Source organism: Ursus maritimus, unplaced genomic scaffold (assembly GCF_017311325.1).
Source record: "Ursus maritimus isolate PB19 unplaced genomic scaffold, ASM1731132v1 scaffold_8, whole genome shotgun sequence".
Classification (NCBI taxonomy): Eukaryota; Metazoa; Chordata; class Mammalia; order Carnivora; family Ursidae; genus Ursus; species Ursus maritimus.
Window position 1 is genome coordinate 4,414,087 of NW_024426996.1, and position 24,413 is coordinate 4,438,499.

The 24,413-nt window shown below is 33.8% G+C and overlaps 1 protein-coding gene across 1 annotated transcript in view; it reads left to right on the top strand.

Moving 5' to 3' along the window:
• Positions 1–24,413, top strand: part of STPG2 (sperm tail PG-rich repeat containing 2) — a 298,036-nt gene that overhangs the window by 215,178 nt on the left and 58,445 nt on the right. Inside the window, exon 9 of the mRNA XM_040625315.1 lies at positions 6,178–6,337. Within this exon, the coding sequence (XP_040481249.1) occupies positions 6,178–6,337 (160 nt within the window). The remainder of the gene's footprint in view (positions 1–6,177; positions 6,338–24,413) is intronic.

The window sequence follows — 24,413 nt, forward strand, 5'->3', positions numbered from 1 at the left end:
TGTAATGCACTTGCCATCACTGAAGATACTTTGATCAATGAAACAATACTTTCTCAACCTTCAAGAACTGTACATCCTATGGGAATGATGATATTAAACAAATAATTGAAGACTTATTTAATTGCAAGTGTAACAACCACTGCAAAGCTAAGAGTGGTGTGTTCTGAAAGTGTTATTACTGGAAACCTGACAGAGCTAATGAATTGAGGGAAAGTTGAGACCCAGAGGATGAGCAAGAGTTAGAGAACAAAGCCTATAAGTCTTGGGTCAAAATAAATTTTGAGAGAGATAGTCTAATATCCTGGATAATATACTAGAAGTGAGTTAATTATTTTACAATTTTAATGCCCTCAAAGGCAGAGAAATGTTATGACTGAGATTATTAGTTGTCAACCCCATATCTATTCTCTTTTTTTCCCCTTACTAACAGAACCCGATTTTATTTGAAGAACAATGTGCCTAGCTAAAACAGCTACTTTTTTTCAGGTTCTCTTACAGTTATAGGGTAGTTATTTGAATAGTTTTAACTAATGAAAAGGAAGCAGAAGTTATTGGATTTGGAAAGTTCTTCAGAGAAACCTGTTCGATTGTTAAACATATTTTTTTGCCTTTTGTCCTTTCTCTCCATTTCTGAAATAAGCATGTTATAGCTAGAGCTATGCAGTATTTTGAGGACATAAGGATGAAGTCTACAATCTAAGAACCATACAGGAATAAAGCATGAAAGGGCCTAAATGTCCAATGCTATTGTGGAGCCCCTGTGCTCCTGGATTCTTAATGTCCGCTTTTTTTAACTGAGAGAATAAAAAAAAATTCATCTGTAAATACATAAGGCAAATAAAATCTTACCTGAGGAATCATCAGATAGCTGTAAATCCTCTCCCTGCTCTTATATCGATGAACAAAGAAATAAATATTCAAATAAATGTGACATATTTGTTTAATGAGCTATTTATATATTTATGTGTCTATACAAATAAGTATACAGTATACTTATGTTTACATGTTTATCCAAATAAGTATATTTATACAATAAATAACAGAAAAATTGAAAAGTGAAGGATATCGTTTGTAGCCAGGGCAATCAAGAATGGAAGAGGCTCTGCTTGAACTGGGTTTTACAATTGTAAAGTTACCTCCAAACTTAAAAAGGCTTTCGGTGCCAAAGAGAATTTTCTGAAAATTTTTCCCATAGCACTCAGGAACCAATGCACTTTTCCAGCAGAATTTGGTCGTGTTAGTCCAATACCTTTTTTGCTACTGTGATGCCGATGGTTTGAGATGGAAGACCTAAGTTTGAAGAGACAGTACAGTTGTCAGGTGTATTTTAGGGCCCATAGCAGGATTGTTTCGGTAGTAAAGAAAAGAAAGGGATAAAGTGAGAGAAGTTACAATCTATAACTAATGATTGGGAGAGGAAGGTGAAGAAAAGTGAATGCAGCTTGGTATTTTCAGGTTTGGTTAAATAAGGAATTATTGTAGGTAGGTGAGAAAGGATAGATGGTAAGGGTAGTTGGGGAAGGGAAGATAAGGAGTTTTATTTGAAGGCTATCTGAGGATAATGAAGTGGAAATGTCAGCAAATAACTGGAAATCTGTGATTCAAGTGTGAATTGTATAATGTTACATTAGAGAAATTAGGTGAAATCAGTGGTTTTATTGTCTACATGTTTTCGTCTGCCAGCACTTTTTATTATTCTTTACTGAGCCTTGAGTCTCATGGTATAGCTGACAATTTTAGGTCCTTTCATAAAATAGCATTAGGGTAAAAGTTCTTTTCCAGTATATCAGGAGATTATGGACAATAAAATCAATATTTTCTATTCTTGCCTATCACTTACAATTAACAGTATATTTGTATCTGTATTAAAATACTTTTTGTTCTAAAATAACACTTATTCTTTCCTAAGTCAAATATTTAAAGAGGTGTGTGTTCAGGATGATGAATGTTAGGAAAGCTGAAAAAATGGCAAGGGTAACCATATGGTCATAATTATAATTTGTGATAGGCAAAACAAAGATAATTTGATGATCATCTGAAATGCCTTTCTTCTCCATAAACCTAAAATTAAGCAACTTGGATAAGCATATTGGTAAATTGCTTGTTTTGTTTTGTTTTTTGCAGAAGTTTAATTTTTAATTTTTTTTTAGTTTCAGAGGTAGAATTTAGTGATTCGTCAGTTGCATATAACACTCAGTGCTCCTTTCAAGCGCCTCCCTCAATGCCCATCACCAAGTTACTCCATCCCCTCCAGCACCCCTCAGGTTGTTTCCTAGAGTTCAGTGTCTCGTGGTTTGCCTCCCTGTCAATTTTCATCTTATTTTATTTTCCCTCCCCCCCCATGTTTATCTGCTTTGTGTCTTAAATTCCACATATGAATGAAATCATATGGTATTTGTCTTTCTTTGACTGATTTATTTCACTTAGCGTAATACCCTCTAACAATTTACATTATTGCAAATGGCAAGATTTCGTTCTTTTTGATGGCTGAGTAATATTCCATTGTATAAATGGCTTTAATCAAAGTTTTCTGCATATTTAGGCAAACTTCACTACACTTATGGCCCATAATTTTTTTTACTATATATATTTGATTAAAGATTTTGATTCAAAGCTTTGATTGAAAGATTCATTGAAATCTTCCTAATTTAAGTCTTCTTAACTGATAAGCTTCATTATAGAAGAAATTCCAGTGATTTTTAAATAATTATGTATTTGAGATTTTAAAATAAAATTTTAGACTGGAATATACTTAGGCATGAAATAACAGCCAGGACAATTTATGCAAAAATATAATGAAACCTTATTTTAGCCAAAGCATAGTTAGTGGTCTTTATTATATTATGCTGTCTAACATTTTACTTATATAAAATGCTGTTAGATCTGTTATATATTGCTGTGGACTCATCCTTCTAGTGACAGTTTACCTGATAAATACCGTGAGATAAAGATTCTACTCTGCCTTTGTGGCTCTGCACTTGTCGCCCTTTTGAGTTTGGTGTTGAGAACCTGAAGGTCTGTTTTATTTCTTCCTGCAATTTCTACCCTCTGAAGTTTTCAGTTTTACTCTTTAGCTTCCTACCCCACTCAAGTTCAAATATCTCGAAGAAGAGTCTTGTATTTGGGCATGGGAAGTTTTGCAGAGGCTTCAACTTGCTTGACTGAACTGAATAAAATCACAAAGTGTATGAAATGGTTTTTCCAAAACATAAATGGGGTGACCTGCTTTCCTTTGAGGCTGGTTAAAACTAGTGATTTTTTCTTTTTAAACTGCCTGGGATACTGTCCATGTGATTCTCAACATCTTAACTACTTTTCATTGTTGTTGTTCTTTGGGGCTTAAAATACTGGAAGCTTTTCTTTTAAATAGCCAGTTGACATCTCTCCAGGCAAGGAAGATATCACTGATGGTTACAAGTAGTTTCACACCTAATAGAAATAATAATGCTAATGACAATGATGATGGCAGTAGAAGGAAACATTAGTGCTTGTTATGTATCAGATACCATTCTAAGAATTTTACATATATCATTTTAATTCTATGATTATGTCATTTTTTGATAGGGCCTGGGTTTTCCAGATGAAATCAGGACACCTTGGATTTACCTTTATTTTGCATTGAGGCATAGCTTTTATTTCATCAGACATTTTACCACATTTTCTCAGTTTCTACTTGCTCCTGTTGCCTCTGGGAGCTGGACAGAGCTTCTAGCACTGCCAACCCCTCACTAGAATGGAATTTTTAATGCTCTGTATTTCTTTGAATACCTGGCTGCCAGTTCAAAGGCTGTCATTTAAGCCTATGACCTAGATTCATGTTCTAGCTAAAAAATTTGACCAGGAGGATGTGAATCAGGCATTTTTAGTTTTTGTGCCAGATCTCAGATACTGCTGGAAAGTATGTGGAATTTTCCAAACACAGGAATAGAATACAAATAACCAGGTTAAAAAAAAAAAGGCATGAGAAATGTCTATCATATCCACTCATCATGTGCCTTTCCTATTTTCCGTGATATATAAAGAATCACCCACAGAGATTTGATGGTCTTACCTATACATACTATTTTTTCCTGAAATCGTGTTTAGAGTACCATCTATAAGTATTGTTTAAACTAATGCTTTTAAACAGTGTTTCAGATTTGTCTTAGTAACCATTTGCCTAGAAATTGACTTGAAATATCAATCTCTTGCTCAGACAAAATGAGAATTGAAGATGAGTAAGAAGAGCTTAGAAACATTGATAAAGGACAGAAGCAGGGAATCTGTTTTCAGAGGTGCATGGACCTGCTATAGGAAGAGATGACCATGAACGAGGGTAGTGTATCTTCACTTGGTGGAGGACATGGCAAATCTATAGAAATTTAGGATAAGTAGTTTGATGAATTTTCCTCGGTGGGAACACACTATTTTAAGAAAACTGATCACTGATGAAGTTTCTTATCTTTGCTTCAAGGCATTAAAAAAAAAAGGCATTTGGCTGTGTGGCAGCAGCCAAAGCCATCAATCATATATAGGCTAGGCATTGGAAAAAAGAGTAGGTGGTGACACCAGGCAGGGTGTTAAGGAGGCAATAACTATAATAGCTTCACATAAAAACACTAAAATGTATAGTAAGTACAATCAAGATCTTTGCAGAGTTTTCCTAAACACTCTGAATATATTGTGTGCACTCAAGATTTCTTTGTGCTTTGGTACTGTCTTCCATTTTCCTTTCACATACCACAGAAGCAGCCCAAAAGATCCAGAAGTTATCTTTGAAGCTACTACTGTTATTGCTTATATTCAGCGTACCTTTACTAAATATTCTGTTGACGCAGGCAAGACGAAAACAACTGCTGACAATTTTAGCTGACTTACAGAATGTGGCATTTGGTGTTTGACACCGCACTTAAACCAGATATGTGGGGTCTCACGTAGGAATCTCCTCCCCTCGTACCCTTACCATATTTAATGATTCTTTGCCAGTGGAAGATAATGTTGTTGGCATATGCTTGAAGGAGATAATAAGGGCGTGAGAAGCAAGAGAACGTATGGCTCCTAGGTGGACTTTAAAAGTATGATTTTTCAGTATCCAAATTTGTTTAACTTACTTGAAACATTGAAATACTTCCCTATTAACCCAAACCCTGAAGTTCAGTATTGTTTTTTGCATTGAAATTAACTTTTGTGGAATAGTAAGATTATCTAATGCTTTTATGGACTTAGGTATCAATCTAAATATTTTACTTGTTTAACTCATTTAATTCTTATAACAACCCTATGATATATGATATAAATACTATTATTTTCTCCACTTACAAGTGAGAAAACTAAGAGTCATGGAGTTTAAGTGGCTTGCCTAGGGTCCCTAAAAAAGTAAGGAGCAGATACTTGAAACCCAAGAAGTCTAGAGCTAGAGTCTACACTGTTAGCCACAAGAGTGTCCTTGCCTACTAGAAAATCATTAAAACTTGAAAAGTTTGGCTTTTATATATAATAGAGATGAACAGATATGAGACATAGAATATGTTACATTTTAAAATAATTTGAGGAAAATGAGTTAAAATTTTTTTCATTGAAATAATTAGCTAATAGTTTACAAGCATTAATTGTACAACAAATATATATTTTATATTTAATTGAGTTTAGAATTATTATTATAGTTATTAATTTCCATGTGGTTTATGTTGATGAAAAATGTTAATATAACTGTAGAGCATATAAACAGCCATAAATGATGAAAGGGAAAGCCTTTCAACTTAATTGGAATCTATTAAAAATGAAATAAGCAGTCTCAGTTGTAGAATAAGTAAAGTGTGCTCACATAGAACAGTATAGCGGAGATAGTGTTGCTGCTTATGAAAGCAAATAATTACTCTCATTCCTGTATGAAATTTGATTTTCATTATGAAATTTGAAACTGAGAGTTTGATCTATATTATGAAAGCTATTTTTTTAAGAATATGAATCTAAATTTCATAATTCTATTTATTTTATCTTAAATTTTGACAAATTTACAGTTTCATTAGGAGGGTATAAATTTAGGGATATTCTTTTAAATTTCTTTTTTTTAAATGATTAGGAGAATTTTCATATTTTTCTTCTTACACCATTGCTTAGTGTGTACATCTGTGCTACATATTTTTAGGTATTTTCCATGTAAGACATGTTAATGCTCATCCATTGAAATTCTTTTAGGATATTCCAGCACCTGGCAGCTATGATGTTCAAAAATCATATGAGATGTCCCAAGTTCAACATAAATACATGCCGCCTCGTAGTTTTGTGGCTAAACTGAAACATGCCTCCTTTCTTAGCACAACTCCTCGATGCCTAGAGAAAATGACTGATGGACCAGGTAAGTACAGACTGTTGTTTTAAAGCTATGGGGAAAAAAATCTAAGGTTTCCATTATTAAGATAGACAATTATAAACATTCCTTTATATTTACCATGCCTCTTTTAAACATACAAGACAAAAAAGATATCTGCTTATCAGTGAAAGATTTTCGATTTTTTTTTCAACTGTAAGATCTGTTTGGAGTTTTATGTCTCTTAATTTTACCAAAGACCATCTTACGAGTTTTAACTTAAAGCTAGTAAAGTCATTTCCTCTTAGGGAAAAACCTAAATTCTTAATATGCTAGAAGTGTTAGAAGAGAAAGGCACTTTACTGTGGTTTGTAAGATCAATCATATACAAGACACACATCATGTTATTCTCATGGAATTATTTTAATTTTTCTCAAGTATCAAGAAAACATCCATGTAAAAAGATAAGCATTTATTTGAGGGGGTTAAAATTCTAAAAGCAATTTTGATTTTTAAAATTGGAATTAGTTCAGCTGCTAGAAATAGTGTTCTTAGACTAAAAATGAACGCAATAACTTTCCTTAGTAATGAGGATAAATCAGTTAAGTGTTATTTCACACAGGAAAACTAGATAGAAAATAGGAACCATAGTTTCAACAGTGATTTTGAAATGTATTGCCACTGAACAACCAAACTGTTGTAATGACTCTTTATGAGAATATGAAGAGAAAAAAATGAAACAGGATGGAGAAACTCGTTCAAGGGTTTCTGATGAAAAACCCGTCAGCAAATGAGAATACTCAGAGAGCCTGTGATCCATAGAGGCTTGCTTTGTTTTTCATTGTCTTTCAAGAATCAAGTATATTGCCACCTTAAAGGTCTGTTGTAAGTCAAAATTTTAACTTTTCTTATTTTCTTTTTCTTCTCTTGAGTTACTGTACCATTGCTGATTTTGTCAGGTTTTAGCTTTGTTATCAAGTAGAATTCAAACCCCTTTGGTGTGTCCCTGACCACACTCAATATGTGGTCACCCAGAAGCGATGCAGGGAAATTAGTTCTTTTGAAGTTCTGGTACTATCATGGTCACCGTCACCGAGCACAATCAAATAATAAATAAATATTCATTTCAGGGTCTCTTGAAGTAAATTATGTTGAACTTCATATTTTCTGAAGATTATTTTTTCTCTCTGCCTTTACTGTTCTCTCCGTAAAAATTACTGTAGTTGGAAGGTATAGGAGTTTCAGTTAGATGTCAGGATTGGCACTGTGACTTTTCATTGTTTCAGTATTTCGCCTAGGGCAAGGAAATTCACTAATTGTTTTATTAGTTTCTGTTTTACAAAATTCAGAAAATATTTGCCACCTACTTGGCTCTCATGAGAATACTAAAGATTAATAAGAGTGTATTTCAAAGTCATTTTCAGAAGCTCTGACGCTCCTTAGAAGTATAAAATCTTATTATAATATGAAACATATTTGTTCTTCTTGTCAAGCCAACACTAGCTTCTGAAAGAATTTGGGAGAGAGGAATATCTTCATTATGAAGATAGTTACTATTTGGAAGTCAAAGACATAGTGACTGTCAAAGTCACTACACAACTGTAGAGTAGCCAGCTTGCTAAGCAGAAAGTTTATCACACTGGTTAAACTAATAACCCATGGTTTGCCATCCTGCATCTTAAAAGTAGTCTATAATTCAAAGAAATGATAGCAGAAAACCCACATGCATCTATAATAAATACATTAGAAAAAATGGATTTCTGAAGGTACTACCTGATACTATGATGTATAAAATTTGATTTCCTCTGACATGTGCAGATATTGTAGTAATTAGAATTATTCATTCTTTTAAATTTAATCTACTATTTAAGGTATACCATTCAAAACATGTCTCGAATATAGATTCAATAGGTGACCAGGGCCAATTCAATTAATATCCATGCTTCATTTGGTAATTGAAAATAATTTCCATTTGTCCTAATTCTCTTACACTGATCCAATCAAGGAAGAGATATTCAGGTGTGATATTATCAACTCTCTAAATAGATTCCTCATTTCTCATTGATTTTTACTTAGGCTAGGTTTTTTATTAATGAATATGACAAAGAATTATTGATTCTTTTTAGTATATACATAGTAATATGGTTTTCTGCTCTAAAATGAGAATAGTCCATTTCTGTTTATAATTCTTAATACCATCTAACTTAATATGTTAAGTCTTGTGATTTAAAAAAATCATTGTTATATAATCAAAAGATACAGGGATAATAGTTCTGTTGATTATATGCTGTGTGTCAGTTTTTATCCTATGAATGATATCCTTTCATATCATATCTCAGAATTAAATTAAGAGAGAAGTGTTTTTTTCAGGAAACAACAGGTGTTGGTAAGGATGTGGAGAAAGGGGAACCCTTTTACACTATTAGTGGGAATGCAGACTGATGCAGCCACTCTGGAAAATAGGTATGGAGAGTCCTCAAAAAGTAAAAAACAGAACTACCTTACAATCCAGCAATTGCATTACTAGGTATTTACCTGAAGAATACAAAAATGCTAATTCGAAGGGATACATGCACCCTGATGTTTATAGCAATGTTATCTGCAACTACCAAATTATGGAAAGAGCCCAAATGTCCATTGACTGATGAATGGATAAAGAAGTTGTGATACACACACACGCACACACACACACACACACACACATACACACACAGTGGAACATTAGCCATAAAAAAGAATGATATCTTGCTATTTGCAATGGATGTAAATGGAGCTAGAGAGTATTGTGTTAAGTGAAATGAGCCAGTCAGAGAAAGGCAAATATCATATGATTTCACTCATATGTGGAGTTTAAGAAACAATGATCATAGGGGAAAAAAAGAAAGACTCAAACCAAGAAACAGACTTTTAACTATAGAGAACAAATTGATGGTTACCAGAGGGAAGATGGGTGGGGGATGAGTTAAATAGGTATGGGGATTAAGGAGTGCACCTGTCATGATGAGCCCCGGGTGCTGTATGTAAGTGTTGAATCATAAAATTGTACACCTAAAACTAATATTACATTGTATGTTAACTAACTTGAATTTAAATAAAAACTTGAAAAAATATTTTTTAAATCCTATTTTTTGTCGTTTAAACATTGATAATTTTATTTTACCTTAATACTAATGGGAAGGATCTTTTGGGGCTATACATCAAATATTTTATAAGTCAGATAAAATTATTTTATGTTGTTATGTGTGTATATACATATACACATAAATGAAACTATAAAATGAAATCAATTTATAGAGCATGATAAGCATATCCATTCCTTGAGTCATGACATTACTAAAAATTCAGTAGTTTGCCTTATAAAACTTAACATGTATATTGTTATCTTTATACCTATAAATAGAGTAATTGGCATATTAAAATTGATTACTGGATATTTTACATTTGTAGTTAAAGTGTTAAAAAATGAGGTTGCAAATGATATGAGTTAGGAGTTTGGTTGATAAATGAATAATAGTCTTATGGGATTTATCAACTTATAGGGCATTCATTCAATCACTCAACATTTTATGGTGATATATTTATTTCAAATTGTTTAGAGCTTTTATTAACAGCATGGAAGTAGTTTTGTTTTATTCATAAATGAAGTCTTTGCATATATTTAAGAAAGATTAAACTCATTTTCATTAGTCTAAATTAAAGAGGGAAATAGTACTTTTGCAATCAGTATAGTTTAGACCATTAAATGTTGTGTAACCAATGAAAACACATTAGAAAAATTTAATGAAGAGATTATTAAATGAGGTGCATCACATTATAAAGCAATCTACTCTTATTGCACCAAGTTTTAATTCATAGATATGTAAATGATTTTGTGATTGATCCAGCTCAGGTAAAGTAAAATTTTTTGTTAAGTGGAAGAGGGCTTAAACATTACTTTATTGCTCATATTGACCTGGTTTTGGACATTTAGAGGAGGGAAATACTCAGCAAATTTAAAAAGAAGATGAATGAAAATATGAAGTGTGGAAAACTGGGGGCTCTTATACAATGTGGTGGAAGTATAAGTTGATACCAGTGATTCTCAAGGGCAGGCTGGCAGAATGTTTCAAATATATATGCCATTTAACCCCAAAATCCTACTTCTGAGATTACCCTAGGGAAACAATTAATGATAAGCCCCGAATTTAAGCATCAAGGAAATTCACCAAAGAATACTAGTAATGAAAAATTTAAAATGTACTAAATGAAAGAAGAATGGGGATTAGTTCATTCTCATACATCAAATGGATAGAATCCTATGAAAAATTTTAACATGGTATATATATTTAAACCTGGTGACAAGATAAGATTTATTTGATTAGTCATTTAACAAATATGCACTGAGAATCTCATTTGTATTCACCACTATTCCAGGGCCTTGAACAAAATATAGACATTGTTGTTTCATAGAGCTTAATCTGAGGTATGAGACATTTAATGGATTAGACATTTAATGGAATAAAAGAAATAGATCAATAGATTGATAGATAAAAGAAAGCAAGGAAAAAATAAAGAAAGAGAGAAAAGAAGAAAGAAAAAAGAATGAATACCAGGTGGTTACAAATGCTAGGAAGAAAAGTAAGAGAGAGAAGGAAGACCGGGAGTTCAGAGTGGGTTGAGCATAGTTTCGAAGATTGTATCAGAGAAGGCCTCATTGAGAAAATAATATATAAGTAACCTCCTTTGATTTGTTAAAGATTTTTTTTTTTAAAAGATTTTATTTATTTATTCGACAGAGATAGAGACAGCCAGCGAGAGAGGGAACACAAGCAGGGGGAGTGGGAGAGGAAGAAGCAGGCTCATAGCGGAGGAGCCTGATGTGGGGCTCGATCCCATTACAGCGGGATCACGCCCTGAGCCGAAGGCAGACGCTTAACCGCTGTGCTACCCAGGCGCCCCAGATTTGTTAAAGATTTTGCTTTGCTTTTCAGTTTTTAGTTGTTTCCTCTAAGTGAATGTACATTTCTTTATAGTAAGTAAAAATTATTTTAAGATTTTTAAGTGAAGAAAAACAATTGAAGTTGAAAGCATAATTTTTATTAAAATCAAATATTTAAATGAATGGATGATTCCACAGCATGTGTGGCATATAAAATAATATTTGAAGGCCGAACATTAGAAGTACTGAGACTTACTCTGTATAGAAAATATAGATCATTTCTCATGAAAATAACATTGTGATTTCTGCATCACATTCCCACAGGAATTTATTTCAGGAAACAAATATAATTTATCTTGGAAGTTAATTGAACAGATACCATGTAGCTAGTTTTGTTCACTTTTTCAATAAACATAAGTAATACCTTTGATATAAAAATCAGTGTAGTGTGAAAACTAATTATTTATTCTATTTTCTCAGTGGCTTGTAATATTATAGCCTCAGAAATGCTATAGAGTTTATCAAAATGCAGTTTATCCCTCTTGCTGTTAACCTAATGCAGTAAATACATAATTGTTGTTGTTGTTTTTCTATAGCTTTCAGAAATGCTTTTGAGATGTTAAAATGCAAGGTGATTCTGAGTATAGGCAAAAATAGATCAGATCAGTTTTGAGGATTTGTTGATTCTATATCTTTATTTAAAATGATAGATGGGTGGTTCAGTCAGTTGACTGACCTGAGTCAGATTCCATGCTGAGTGTGGGGCCTGCTTGAGATTCTCATTCTCTCCCTCTTCCTCTGCCCCTCCCCACTCAAAAAAAAATGATGGAAATGTTATTATTGAAAATGAACTAATTTTATTAGTTTCAATCTCAATTTTGTTTCATTGGGCATTTTATATATATTTCAAGTAAATTCTAATAATTTATACATAATTTGCAAATGATCATATTTATTTTAAAGATTTATTTATTTATTTATTTATTTGAGAGAGCTGAGCAGGGAGCCTGACTTAGGGCTTGATCCCAGGACCCTGAGATCATGACTTGAGCTGAAGACAGAGGCTTAACTGACTGAGCCACCCAGGTGCCCCTCATATTTATTAATAGGCATATATTATAGGCAGAATTATCTATGCATAGTATATTGAGTTTTTGGAGTTATTCAGTTTTTGAATGCTAAAGAATCTTGAAGACTATGGGAAAAACTTCATTTGAGGAGGAGAGAATAAGTATGCAGAGGGCACGGGTAGGAAAGAACTGGTACACAATATTTTAGAACATAAAGGATAATAGAATCAAAGTCTGATATAGAGTTATAGCCTTAAAGTAGAAAATGGTATAAAGGTGTAAAGAATAATTGATGATATATGATATATGTATTTTATATAGACAATACATAGAGGAGAGCTTATCTCAAACATTTTGTGGGTAGAACTTTATATAATGGAGTGAATTATAAATGGATAAAACAAAGAGTCCATACATTTAAAAAATAATTATATTAGCTTGGAACTAAATAAAATAAAAAGAGGCCTTTGGACTTTCAGATTTCTGTAGGTAGGAAGTTGGCTGAAAAGCCACCTCGTTGCAAACATGGGCTACTTTTCATGGAAAAAGAATGACTTAAGACAACAGAACCAGAAACCCACAGGATGGAATCATGAAACATACTGAACAACTCCTAGGAATTAGAACTGGACCCTAATCTAGGAACTGGCAACATGTTTTCTGCTGAATTTGAAATGCCATGAGCCTATGACTACTATATTCTTTCTGTTTTTCTCCCTTTGAATAGCTGTGTTGATAGCTTTTATCTTTTGTCTGTTCTACCATTAGTCTGTAGGCTATCTGTGGGGCAGTAAGTTGTCTCTTTAGTTGAAGGCCTTTAGATTGAGAAGAATGGTATTCAAAGGGTTGTACTAAATCAGAGGAGTTTCATCCACATCTGAACCAGAATGCCACAATAGGATGAAATTTGGGAGTCTTCATGGTAGGTTTGCTTGTATTTTACATATGGGAGATGTGAAATGTAGCCAGAGAACGGACTATGGAAGATTGGGTTTTCCAAAGTTTTTGCCACAATATAGTTCATCCTATATGTTCTTCACACAGTGCAGAATTGACACTGCTTTCATTGAGTACTGGAGTTTATTTCCAGTTCCCTGGTGAACCTGGTGAACCTTTGGTGTTGCTTCTATAGAGTGTGGCAGAAGAGTTGCTGTGTGACTGTTGAGGCTAAATCATAAAAACTTCATGCACCCCTGGATGGTCCTCTCAGAATGCCTACTCTTGAAAGTAGCAATCCTACCAGTGCAGCCAGGGAGAGGTCCATGAAGAGGAAATAGGCCCGCAGGCCTAGCTCACAGCCAACATCCAGCATGGACTAGCCAGCCTTGTAAGTGAGTGGAAGTAGAAGCAGAACCTCCAGTCCCCAGTCAGGCTGCCCCAGCTGTCACCCTGTAAAGCTGAGATGAACCTTTTCCTCCGAGTCATGACTGAAGTGCAGATTTTTGAGCAAAATAAATAATGGTTGTTGTTGAAGCCACTGGTATTGAGGGGTAGATTTTTATGCTGTAGTAGGTAATCAGAACAATTTCCAAGTAGAGAAAGACAAATGAAGGCAGATAAAGTTAGTGCTAAGTAAAAATATGGAATAATTGGACTGGTTAGGCAGGACAAGGCTTCAGTATAGTCTCAAAGGTGATGTGGTCCAAGAATAGGAAGTTGATAGTCTATGTAATTAATGAGTTGAAGATGTATTCATGCCTACAATTGAAATTGAATAAAGAGTAAGTCTAAGTCCAGGATTAGAAAGGCTATTAACAGTAATATTAAACTATCTAAGAAATATTTGATAGGGTAATGTAATAAGATGATCCATGTTCTGAAATCATGTAAGAAAGTGGGAGAGAACATTATAGACAGAGGAAAATCATTCTATTTAGGTAAGTTAATGATTAAAATCGACATGTTGTATTTTAAATGAAAGTTTTAAGTTTTCAAAGCATTTCACATATATTACTGGATTTTCACAACTAGGTTATGAGTTAATGATCGCTGTCTTTATAAGGGAGAAAGTGGAAAATCATATAATTAGAAAAGGAAAAGAAAAAATTTGCTTGTTTTAACACAGTTAGAAAATAGTATAAACAGGAATAAGACCCAGATGGTTCATTTTTTTGTTCATTCATTCATTCTTTATAAAAAATACTTTTTGAGCACATACTATGTTTCAGGCACTTCTATGAATAAAGGAGTACTACTTAATCCTTGTCCTCAAATCTCATATCAGCAAGGGAGAAAAATGTCTACAGATAATTATAATAAAAATTAATTATTAGTGTTCCCTACATCACAATTGTTTCCAAAATCACATACAAATTTATTGGCAAATGGGTGAATTAATATTATTTGAGAGTGAAAGTCCAAGATTGGTAAAAATTTGAATTATATTATTTTCTTCAAATTAAATCAATGGAAGGAAATAAAAAGCTAAGTACAGTAATATCTATATTATAGAAAGACATTGGAAATAAACTGCTAATGATAGACTATTTGACATAATACACAGAAGTCAATGGAATATTATTTGAGGATGAAAAATCATAGTGTTTTCTACTGCAGTGCATGTTTCTTTAGTGTGAATTAGCTCATATAATGTTATTTAAGAATAGGGCAAAGAAATCAGTAAAACTCAGAAATTGTCTTGGTTCAAATGTAGTTATGTTTTGAGGCAACAAGTATCAAACTTTCTTGTGATTAAAGAGAAAGACTTAATGATATATGAAGAACTTAGGGAAAATAAGCCAAAAATTACACAATTGTGCCTTCTTAGTGATCAGCTTGTTACTGATCTGCTATACTTTTCACCTTTGAGGAAGCTAAAAGAACAGATAAAGAGGTTGCAAAGACATTTCTCTTTGTATGAAAAACGAAACCAGCCACATACCCCCTCACAAAACAAAACAAAAATCCCAAAACAAAACAAAACCTCACAACAAAAATCCTTGATTCATCAAGTCTTCACCTCAGGTCAGATTTTTATTATTTTTTTTCAGATTTTTGTTATTGATGGAACTTGTTTTTATTAGGAGTGAATGACCTCAAAGACCTAGGTCTTGAGAAAAAAAGAAGCATAATCTCTAGAGTTAAAGGCTGAAAAGGATGGGATGATACTGATGTCACGTGGGGATTTAACTGTACTCTTTTTAATGGATTAGAACACTATCTGTTGGTATACTGGTTTCTAAGTTCTTTTTTTGTGTGTGGTAAAATACACATAACATGAAATTGATCATCTTAACCATTTTTAAATATTTATTTATTTATAAGATTTTATTTGTTCATTCATTCATTCATTTTAAAGGGAGAGTGTTTGTGGGTGGGGGGAGGGGCAGAAGGAGAGAAACAGACTCCGTGCTGAGTGTGGAGCCCACCCCAGGGCTCAATCTCAGGACCCTGAGATCATGACCTGAATCCAAACCAAGAGTCTGACGCTTAACCAACTGATGCACCCAGGTGCCTCATTAACCATTTAAAAAAAATATTTACTTATTTATTTGTGAGAAAGAGCGAGAGAGCATGAGTGGGATGGGCAAAGGGAGAGGGAGAGAGAATTTCAAGCTGATTCCATGCAGAACACAGAGCCGGATGTGGGGCCTGATCCCACAACGTGGAGATCATGACCTAAGCTGAAACCAAGAGTCTGAGGATTAACTGACTGTACCACCCAGGCACCCTGATCCTCTTAACCATTGTTAAGTGTGCAGTTCAGTGGTATTAAATACATTCACAATGTTCTGCAACCATTAACACCATCCATACTCAGAATTCTTTTCATCTTGTAAAATTGAAACTCTATACTTAGTAAACAATAGCTCTCTATTGCCTCTCCCTGTCCCTAGCCCCTATTAGCCTGGGAGTGGATGAAGGGCCCACTGCTGTGGAGAATGTAAAAAAGAATGAAACAATCTTCATACTTTGTTCCCCAGTATATACTATGAGGAAGTGAATCTTAAGGGAGAAAGAAAAAAGAAATTGGGGGAAGGGTTAATACAATCTTTATTCTGTTATAATTTTAATTCTGAGTAACACCCAACTGTGTCACTGGCCAGACTACTACTCTAGGTTCATGTCTGGTTACATATTCATCATAGTTTCTATATTGTTGGTTGAAAGAAGTCTAACCGCACCAGGCACAGGTTGTGTTAGTCTTTGATATACCACTCCAGCATGAAAAGATTGTATTGACAATAATGTGATATTTAGCATTAGGATAGGGGGAGAGGATTAGAAAGAAAGGAAGGAAAGATGGGAAGGGAAGGAGGAAGATAGTTTTTCTTGACCGGGTTGAATGGTAGTAAAGTGTAGAAATGTGTGTGTTTGTTGGAGAGGGAATGTTTCTTCTAAGCCCAGGGAATATAATCATAGAAATTAGAATCAAAGTGTAAAATGTTATTAACTAAATAACAAGAAGGCAAGGTTAAGGGAATAGAGGGAGATAGGAAAACTGAAGATTGTGATATTCTTGAAGTGGTTCTACTTTTTATATGTAATTATTACAATCTTTGTGGTCAGAAATTATGATTTTGCAACTGTTAATTTTATACCTCACGAATTAGAAAACCTAGTATCTACTTCAAGTTTAATCATTTCCATGTAGGATATTGTTGCAGTTGAATACATGAAAAATGTGTTTCAGTCAGATATAATATTCTTTTCAAGCAATTCATGTCTACTTTTGTAGAGCCAATCCTCTTTGGAAATGCTACACAACTGTTCTAAAATTAAGTTAGAATTCAGAGACTTGGAACACAGAAAAACAACTCTTTTTATAATAGAAAATATAATAAATTTTAAAAATAGTTCAATGTAGGATTATTATATAAAGTTATATAAAACGTATCTAGACAATGCTGTAAATTTATTGAAATTCAACATGTTATGATAGTTTTATATGGTAGCTTTACAGAAAGATTATATTATCTAATTTCTTATACTTATTATAACTGCATTTCAGTTAAAACACTTAACAATTTCCTTGTTCTTTTTGAAATATTTTGAAACCCATTAGTCTGTCAGTGACTTGGCATTGCTCTCTAATTGCAATAGATATCAAGTCATAAAAATTGATTTTTTTGTACCTTACTTTGAAGAGTCAGCATTGGTTACCTGAATACATTACAATTCCTTTAAAACATTATTCCATGTTGTTAAAAGTTTTCATTTCTGAGTTTAAGATTATATGTGCTGTTTTTCTTCACTACAGAATGATTTGCATTTTAAGGAAATGTAATGAAATGTGGAATTCTAAGAAATGTTACAGTATTAAAAATATTTTTTAAAAGTCTACTTTTTATACATAAAGCTAAATTATACCAACATGGGTTCAGTGTGTCCATGTCTACCCATTTTGGGTATCATGTAATTTTTATTATAAATATATTACAAAACAATAATGGAAATAACAAATTTATATCTCCAGGAGACAATGAAACCTTGTGGCCTTGCCTACTGATAAAAAAGTATTACATTAAAAATATTGTAGAAAAGTACACAAATTATTAGTTTATATCTCAGTGCATTTTTATAAATTGAACTGCCCATGTAACCATTATCAAATGGAGAAACAGAACATCATAAGCATTCTTAACCCGTCCCCTAACTCTGTCCTAGTCACTAACCATTATTCTGGCTTCTGTCACCATTGGCTTATTTTCACTATTTTCAACTTGTGTAAATTGAGTAATAAGGTGTGTTTTGTGTATGGCTTCTTTCACTCAACCTTATAATTTGTGGCCTATAAACCATGTTGCTTCAGGTGGCAATCATTAGTTTGTTCTCGACATAAGAATGTATCACAGGGGTACCTGGGTGGCTCAGTCAGTTAAGCATCTGACTCTTAGTTTCAGTACAGGTCATGGTCTCATGAGTCATGGGATGGAGATCCAAGTCAGGCTCCGTGCTCAGTGGGGAGTCTGCTTGAGACTCTCTCCTTCTCCCTCTGCCCCCTTTGCCTGTCTTGTATGCCCTGTCTTTCTCTTTCTCTCTTAAGACTTGTTTTACAGCCTAATTAGTATTTAGTAAATATTTCACTTACACTTGAAAATGTGTATTTGTCAGTGGTTGCATATAATACTATCGATGTCAGCTAGATCAAGCTTATTAATTGAATTTTTCATATCTTCTCTATCTTGCTTAATGTATTAGTTACTTTGAGTGTTATGTCCAAAAAACCCCACTATAATGATGTGTTTTACAATTACTCTTCATGGTCTGTTTAATTTAACTTAATTTTTGAATCAATACGATTACAGGTGACTACGTATTATAGCCTTCTGTTGAACTGAACATTTTATCATATTATAATACCCGTCTTTATCTCTACTCATACTTTCTAGCTATATCAGCCTTGTGTTGTTGTTGTTGTTAGAATTGGTCTGGCATATCACTGTTCATTCTTTTACTTTCAACTATTCTCTGACTATGTGTTTTTAGTGGGTCTCCTTTGTTACTAACATATTCAGGAATAGGTGGATTTTTTTTTTTATAACCAGGTTAAGAAATCTCTATTTTCTATTGTTTTCTACTTTTCTGTATTTCTTTATTTCTTGCCTTTTTAAACAAAATGACTCAGGGCCTCCCCACCATCCTTTACCACCACCCTATTTCATCTGTTTGCTCTACTGGTTTGGAACCTATATACTCTTATTTTTAGTAAATACCCTTGGTGTTGCTATATGCACACTTAATAGCGTTTATATTTCATCAAGATCTTTGCTTTCCTGAACAATGCTTTAGCTTTGTTTTCTTTAACCTTACAGATTGTCTTCTGCAATAAATTGCTATTCAGATTCACACATATCTATTATTTTTTCATTTCCTTTCTAAAGTTCAGACATTCCTCCTAGGGTCGTTTTTCTTCTTCTTGAAGTGTATCTTTTAGAAATTCCTTTAGTTACAGACTTTAGTGATAAATACTTTCATTTATTCATTCAAATCAGTCCATACTGTGTACTGGACATTAAATAATACATACAAAAATCCCTGCACTCATAGAACTAAAATTCTAGGGAGGAAGACAGATAATAGCATGATAAAATATATAGTTATGTTCTTTTTTAAAAAAGATTTTATTTATTTATTTGCCAGAGAGAGAGAAAGAACAAGTAGGGAGAGTGGCAGGCAGAGGGAGAGTCAGGCTTCCTGCTGAGCAGGGAGCTGATGTGCGACTTGACCCCAGGACCCTGGGATCATGACCTGAGCTGAAGGCAGACGCTTAACCCGCTGAGCCACCCAGGCACCCCTATATAGTTATGTTCTGTCTTACATTCTGTAGCAGAATAAATAAAGCAGAAAAATGTAATATAAAATTTTAGATAGGATAAAGGAAGTCTTACTGGGAAGGTGAATTTGGAATCAAGACCAGAAAGAACTGAGAGAACGTGAAGGTATCTAATGAAAAAGCATTGCAGACAAAGGGAACGGATTCTACAAGAGGGCCTGGCAAGTTCAAGATAACAGCAAGGAGGCCAGTAAGGCTCTCGCAGAAAGGATTACTTGGAGATATAGTAGGTGTGCCCAGAGATGTAATGTATATCCAGATGATACTTGGCTTGGTAGGTCGAGCTTCGTGGTGAGATCAAAGGCTATTAGAGGGTCTTGAATGGACTATTGATATGATTTGTTTTAACAAGTTTACTCTGTACATTATAGCCTGGAGGGGAGCAAGAGAAGAAGCAATTAATAGTCTATTGCTGTACCAGTGAGAGATGATGGTGGCTTAGAGCAGCGTGCTGGCTGTCAGGGTGGTGTCACAGTCCAGGTATTTTTTGAAGGCGAAGCTGATAGGATATGCCATTGGTTCTGATGGAGGCTATGAGAAAAAGATAAGCCAACAGTGACTTAGAGGTTTAGGGCCAAGCAACTATCAGGGGAGATTTCCATTAACTTAGATGGAGACAAATCTAAAAGGTGTTGATTTTGGAGAGACTATCAGGAGCTTAATATTGAACAAATTAACTTAAAAAATATAAAAATGTCTTAATGCCATCCTTATTCTTGTAATATTACTTTGCTGGCTGTATCATTCTATTTGATATCTAATTTCCTTAGCACTTTAAAGAGTCATACTACTGACTTCATGGTCACTGCTGACAATTCAGTCCTCAAATTGTCATGCCTTTTTAGTTTATCTGTCTTCTTTACCTGTTTCTGAGATCTCCATGTTTTTCATATTTAGTGGTCTTCTTGTATCTCATACTCGTACTGAGCATTCTTTTGTCAATGGAATTTTTCCCGTTTGTTGCAATCATTCAGGAATTTTTTTTGTCTTTAATTTTCATTAACTTGAATAGATATGAGTGTTTTATTTGTTTGCTTGTTTATTATATTTGTTCTGCTTGGATCTAGCTGAACCCTCTGTCTGAGCTCATATGCTTTTCTCTCATTCTCAGAAACTCCCAGTAATTATTTCTTTTCATAGTTCTCCCCAGCCTTCTTTATATTTTATTTATTTATTTATTTATTTATTTATTTATTTATTTACTAGCTGAAGTTGGCACTTCTAGATAACTTTTCATTTTAGTATCTTCTCTTTATGTCTTTGTTGTGAGTTCTTGGAGTATACTTTGACCCATTTTCCAGCTCACCCATCTGCAAAAGCTTTCATTCTGCTTTCAAGCCTTGTATTTATAGTTTTGTTCTATGATCTGAGAAATGATTTCTATATCTACTTTCATTTTTCATAAATGTCTGTTTTTATTATATCCCACATTTTCTAACATTTTATATGTGTTAGCTTACCTGTTTTAGGACATTAAATATTCTGATTTAAAACTATGATTCTGAATGATCCTTTATTTTGTTTCTTTGATTTTATTTTATTTTTTTTTAAAGATTTTATTTATTTATTTGACAGAGATAGAGACAGCCAGCGAGAGAGGGAACACAAGCAGGGGGAGTGGGAGAGGAAGAAGCAGGCTCATAGCGGAGGAGCCTGACGTGGGGCTCGATCCCAGAACGCCGGGATCACGCCCTGAGCCGAAGGCAGACGCTTAACTGCTGTGCCACCCAGGCACCCCGTTTCTTGGGTTTAAAAAATATCCCTTTAATTGAGTTGTCTTTCTTTAAATGTTTGTCAGTACTTGATTTTTGTGCTCATCTTTGTAGTTGAGATTCCTTGCTAGACAGAGAGTTTATAAAATGCATCATGCAAATTTGGCTGTTGTTTTCAAAATAAATGCTAAATTGAATGGGATTGAGAATTATAGGCATAGAACAAAGTCCTGGGAAAACTAGAACACATGGTCACACAATTGTTAGACTCTAGAATGTCTGTGTTGGTATATCCCACCAGGGCCGGGGGATGGAGCTGCTGCTATTAGGGCTTGCTCTCTGAACTGTTTTCAGTAAGAAGAAAATATAGCTAAAATGTAACAATAAATGGGGGTACTTTAACATTTGGTCTTCACATACTGTACTTCACTAGCCCTCTGAGACACTTCCCTTATGTCTCTGTCCCTGCTTTTCCACTTATTCTCTCTGGTCCAGCTACCTGTCCATACATGTCCCTGGCTGAACACAAGACAGAGACTTATGTGGCTTCTTGGGAGAGGTAAGTGGTAATGCTTAATTGTTCTTGCTCAGGTACCTCGGATAACAACTCTTGCCGGTGCCCCCCTCTCCCCAGTTCTATCCTGCATACTTCTCGCTCTTTCGGTGCATGCCCTGGACTGAAGTTTTATTCAGTCTTGCCTACTTTAATTCTTTCAGAAATTTTCCATGATCGGAAAAGTATATAGAGAATATCCCTGACTTATGATGGTTTGACTTATGATTTTTTGACTTTACAATGTGTGAAAATGATAGCCATTTGATAGAAGCCGTATTTTGAATTTTGAATTTTGATCTTTTCCTGGGCTAACGATATGCCTTAGGAAACTGTCTTCTGATGCTGGGCAGTGGCAGCAGCCACAGCTCCCATTCAGCTATGTGATCACGAGGGTAAACAACTGATATTCTTGCAACCATTTTGTTTCCATGCAGCCATTGTGTTTTTCGCTTTCAGTACAGTATTCAATAAATTATGTGAGATAATAACACTTTTGTAAAATAAGCTTTGTGTAAGATGATTTTACCCAACTGTAGGCTAATGAAAGTGTTCAGAGCACATTTAAGGTAGGCTAGCTAAGCTCTGATGTTCATAGGCTAGGTTTATTAAATGCATTTGTAACTTAACCAATATTTTCAACTTAGATGGGTTTATCAGGGTATAAACCCATTGTAAGTCAAGGAAGATCTGTATATATTCTTTTCATTTCTAGAGTTTGCATATTAAACCTGACAGTCACTAAATTCATTGTTACTGTTGTTTCGGAGATATTTCCAGCTGTTTAGTAACCCTATCATTTTTAGAGTTGATAGTCTATCCTTACTCATTATGGTGGTACAGTAGTCCCTGCCTCCCATCTGTGGTTTCCCTTTTCATGATTTCAGTTACCTTCTGTCAACTGTGGTTGGGAAACAGACGGTCTTCTTTCTGACATATAGTCAGAAGGCCAGTAGTAACCTAACGTTATGTCATCATGCACACTATTCTTCTTACTTTACCTCATCACATAGGCATTTTATCATCTTACATCATCACAAGAAGAATTAGTGTAAGTACAGTACAATTATATATACGTGTGCGTGTGTGTACTGTGTGTATGTGTATATATATATGTATATATATATATATGTTTTTATTTAAATCCCAGTTAGTTAACACACAGTGTAATATTAGTTTCAGGTTTACAATTTAGTGGTTCGACACTTATACACAACACCTGGAGCTCATCACAACTAGTGCCCTCCTTAATCCCCATCGTCTAGTTAACCTACACCCCCCATCTCCCCTCTGGTAACCATCAGTTTGTTCTCTATAGTTAAAAGTCTGTTTCTTGGTTTTCCTCTCTCTTTAATATATTCTGGGATAGAGATAGAGAGAGAGAGAGAGAGGGAGAGAGGAAGATTACATTAACTTTTATTAAGTATATTTTTCTATTTTACTATTAGTTATTATTGTTAATCTCTTACTGTGCCAAATTTATAAATTAAACTTTATCGTATGTATGTATGTATGTATGTATGTATGTATAGGAAAAACATGATATATATAAGGCTTGGTACTATCTGTGGTTTCAGGCATCCATTGGGGGTTTTGGAATGTACGCCCCACAGATAAGTGGAGGGACTACTATATTGTGAGCTACTCATTACTGCCAAAATGTTTCTAGACTAGTTGAACTTTATGATATACACATTTCACGCAGTTAGCAAAGTAATCTTTCTAGAAATGTGCAGTATGAATTTAGTTTTATTTTTAAAGATCAATATTGATAAACAAAGTTGTAGATTTGGTATACATGTCTATATTTTAAAAAGGAATTCACACAAGTACTTATAAGATGCATCATAATATGTATATGTGCCAAAAAAGAGAACAGGTTGCTGTATATTGAAGTCACCTTGCAAAAATACTTTTTTATATGATTTCTATCTTGATAACGTCACAGCAGTTCCATTTATGCGATTCATAATCCTGATAATTGTAGTGACATTGAAGTTTGACTAATCTTTCTTAATTGACTATAATAAAAAATAAGATTGCATATCTGTAAAAAAATTAGAAGGAAAACTATCAATTTGAGATTCAATGTGATATAAGCTATATTTCATATGGATTATTTGTATTCTGAAGTATTTTTGACTCTGACAACTTTAAAATTGCATTCAGTACTAGGCAGAAAAATGGAGTTACATAAAATCATAACATCAGTGTAGTGTATGAAGTAGAGATAATAGTTGTACTCTTAGCCATTTTATTTTGCTATAAATGAAATTCATTGTTCAGCATGGCCTTCTGAACTGTGTTTTCTAGTCAAGTTATTTTGTAAAGATTAAATTAAATTCATTGCATGCTTTCAGAGATTGTAACAATTCCTACCTGTTTGAACTATACTGTGAATTTTTTTTTAGCATAGGAGAAAGTTCAGAAAGACAGTTTTCCATCTCACTGCACTTTTTCAGAATGGTTCTCATATCTCAACCACAAGGTTTTATTAAATACAAATTGAAGTGAACTTGTGTCAGTAAAAAATAATGAAAACATACCTTCAGTGGTCTTCTTTGCTATTTCAGAATATAAGCATAAATTGTACTT